Source organism: Sprattus sprattus (assembly GCF_963457725.1).
Source record: "Sprattus sprattus genome assembly, chromosome: 14".
NCBI lineage: Eukaryota > Metazoa > Chordata > Actinopteri > Clupeiformes > Clupeidae > Sprattus > Sprattus sprattus.
In genome coordinates this window covers 21,483,294-21,485,793 of record NC_137912.1, presented here as the reverse complement: position 1 = coordinate 21,485,793, position 2,500 = coordinate 21,483,294, and the positions used below count along the sequence as shown (strand labels likewise).

Genomic DNA, 2,500 nt, shown 5'->3' with positions numbered 1-2,500 from the left:
GGCTTTCCAACGGTTTAAGATTTATTGCCAAGAAGCATTGTTACAACAAAGAAATAATCTACCAAACACAAATTTCCTTACTTTTTGTTTTATGTTTAGTTAGTGCATCACTTAACACAAACAAGTCTTGTGGCACTTCTGTGGAAAACACTGAATGCCTGTTTGTGTATGACAGAGGTCCTTACATGTGCAGAGGAATGCTTCCCAATAAAATGACTCACCATGAAATTTGTATTCGTTATTTATTGCAGGGGTTTGAATAAACAGGGATACCAGTGCAGACGTGAGTGACATCATCACAGTAATACACTCACACACACACACACACACACACACTCACACAAACACAAACATTCATTTAATCCACCCAACATATGAATACAAAATATGTTTAAAACTATGCATTCACTATTTAATCAAATCGCACTAATTTGCACACAAAGCTGACCATTTTTCATGCATTCATTTTTGTCCTTCACATTTTTCATATTCAATTCATATTTTGTGTTTTCGTATTTGTAATTTCTGTGTACTGTGTACTGTGTACACATACTGTGTAATTTCCTTTTTTCCCAGAATGCAATGCTGCCATCCATAAGAAGTGTATTGATTATGTCATTGCCAAATGCACTGGCTCTGCCGTCAATAGCAAGGAAACCATGGTAACGCCTCTACGCCATCTGTTGGCACTTACACCCTTTCTCACGATCCAGTATGACCAATAAAGACCCACACACATACACACATACAAGACATTGAGATAGTATACTGACAGACACTGACATACACACACACACACACACACACACACACACACACACACACACACATACAAACAGACACAGAGATAGTATAGTGACACTCACTTATACATTCATGCACATGTGTGCACGCTTTCTGTATTTCCCACATACACACATACAGACACACACTCAAATCTATTATAACACACGTACACTCACACAAACACTCCCAGACACACACACAAACACAGGCAGACAGACAAATACACTCACACAAACACACACACAAACAGACACATACACTCACTCAAACACTCCCAGACACACACACACACACATACACACAAACAAACACACAAACACACACAGATACACACAGACAGACACATACACTCACACAAAAACTCCCAGACACACACACACACACATACCAACATAGACCAAAATGTTTGTGTGTTTGTGTGTGTGATTTCCAGATCCACAAGGAGCGCTTTAAGATTGACATGCCTCACAGGTTTAAGGTGTACAACTACAAGAGCCCCACCTTCTGTGAGCACTGTGGAACACTGCTGTGGGGACTGGCCAAACAGGGACTCAAGTGTGAGGGTAAGACATGAGGGGATTACACACACACACACACACACACACACACACATACACACATACACACTCACAACACACACACACACACACACACCACACACATTTGGAAGTAGCACCAAATCAGACATTGTCCCTGTCCTGTTATGGTGTCTAAATAAGGAACCATGTGACATGTGTGTGTGTTTATTCTCTAGTACCAAAAAAATAATCAAAACAGAAAATCCTTCAAATCTCCTTATGCAACAGACATAATCAACACCATACGTGCATGCAGCCACGCCACAGCTTAATCTCCACTGTATGACTTCAGTGTCAATCAGTTCTCTTTGTTCCTTGTGTCTTGCGTCACAGTCTTTATCTGTACTTGTCCTTAATTTATTCTCCATCATACCAAAGACAGAATCATATCTTACCAGGGTAGTCACACTGAAGATCGGCTCCATGGTTTATTAGCAAAGACAGAATCATATCTTACCAGGGTAGTCACACTGAAGATCAGCTCAGTGGTTTAGTTGCACAGACAGAATCATCTCCCCAAATGCAGCTCATTCTGGGTTTGGCCCAAATGAAACCCTTTCAGCTGTCAATAACATGCACTGTGAATGAATCCCGGAGTGAAACAAAGTTAGCAAAGTTTAGTTCCTTAATCAACCACCAAACTTTAGATAAATGCACCATCCAGAGAGAAAAATTATGTATAATGCCCCATTCTATTTGTATGAGTGCTACAAGTGGCTACATATTGCTGAAGTGTTTTCATTGTTTGCAGTGTGTGGTTTAGAAGTGTGTTTGTTGTTGAGTGACTGGGTGAGTGTGTTTGTTTAGATGATTGAGTGAGTGAGTGAGTGAGTGAGTGAGCGAGTGAGTCAGCGAGTGAGTGAATGCGTGAGAGTGAGTGAGTCAGTGAGTAAGTAAGTTAATGCGTGAGAGTGAGTATCAATAAGAGAATCAGTAATTAACTGATTAGACCAAGAAGTGAATGAATGAATCAATGAATTAATTAATTACTTACTTAATTAATTTTTCAATTAATCAATAAATTAGTTATAACAGTAAATACATGAGAGTGGGTATTTTGGAGATCAGTTTTTAAGTGAATAGACCAATTAGGGAATGAATGAATGATTCAGTGAATATCAGTGTGTTGTAAGTGT

The 2,500-nt window shown here is 39.3% G+C and overlaps 1 protein-coding gene across 3 annotated transcripts in view; it reads left to right on the top strand.

Moving 5' to 3' along the window:
- Nucleotides 1-2,500, top strand: part of prkcq (protein kinase C, theta) — a 16,545-nt gene that overhangs the window by 6,446 nt on the left and 7,599 nt on the right. For all 3 annotated transcript variants that reach the window (XM_080851499.1, XM_080851500.1, XM_080851501.1), the window contains 3 exons: nt 252-283; nt 577-662; nt 1,220-1,349. In XM_080851499.1, coding sequence (XP_080707625.1) covers nt 252-283; nt 577-662; nt 1,220-1,349 — 248 coding nt within the window. The remainder of the gene's footprint in view (nt 1-251; nt 284-576; nt 663-1,219; nt 1,350-2,500) is intronic.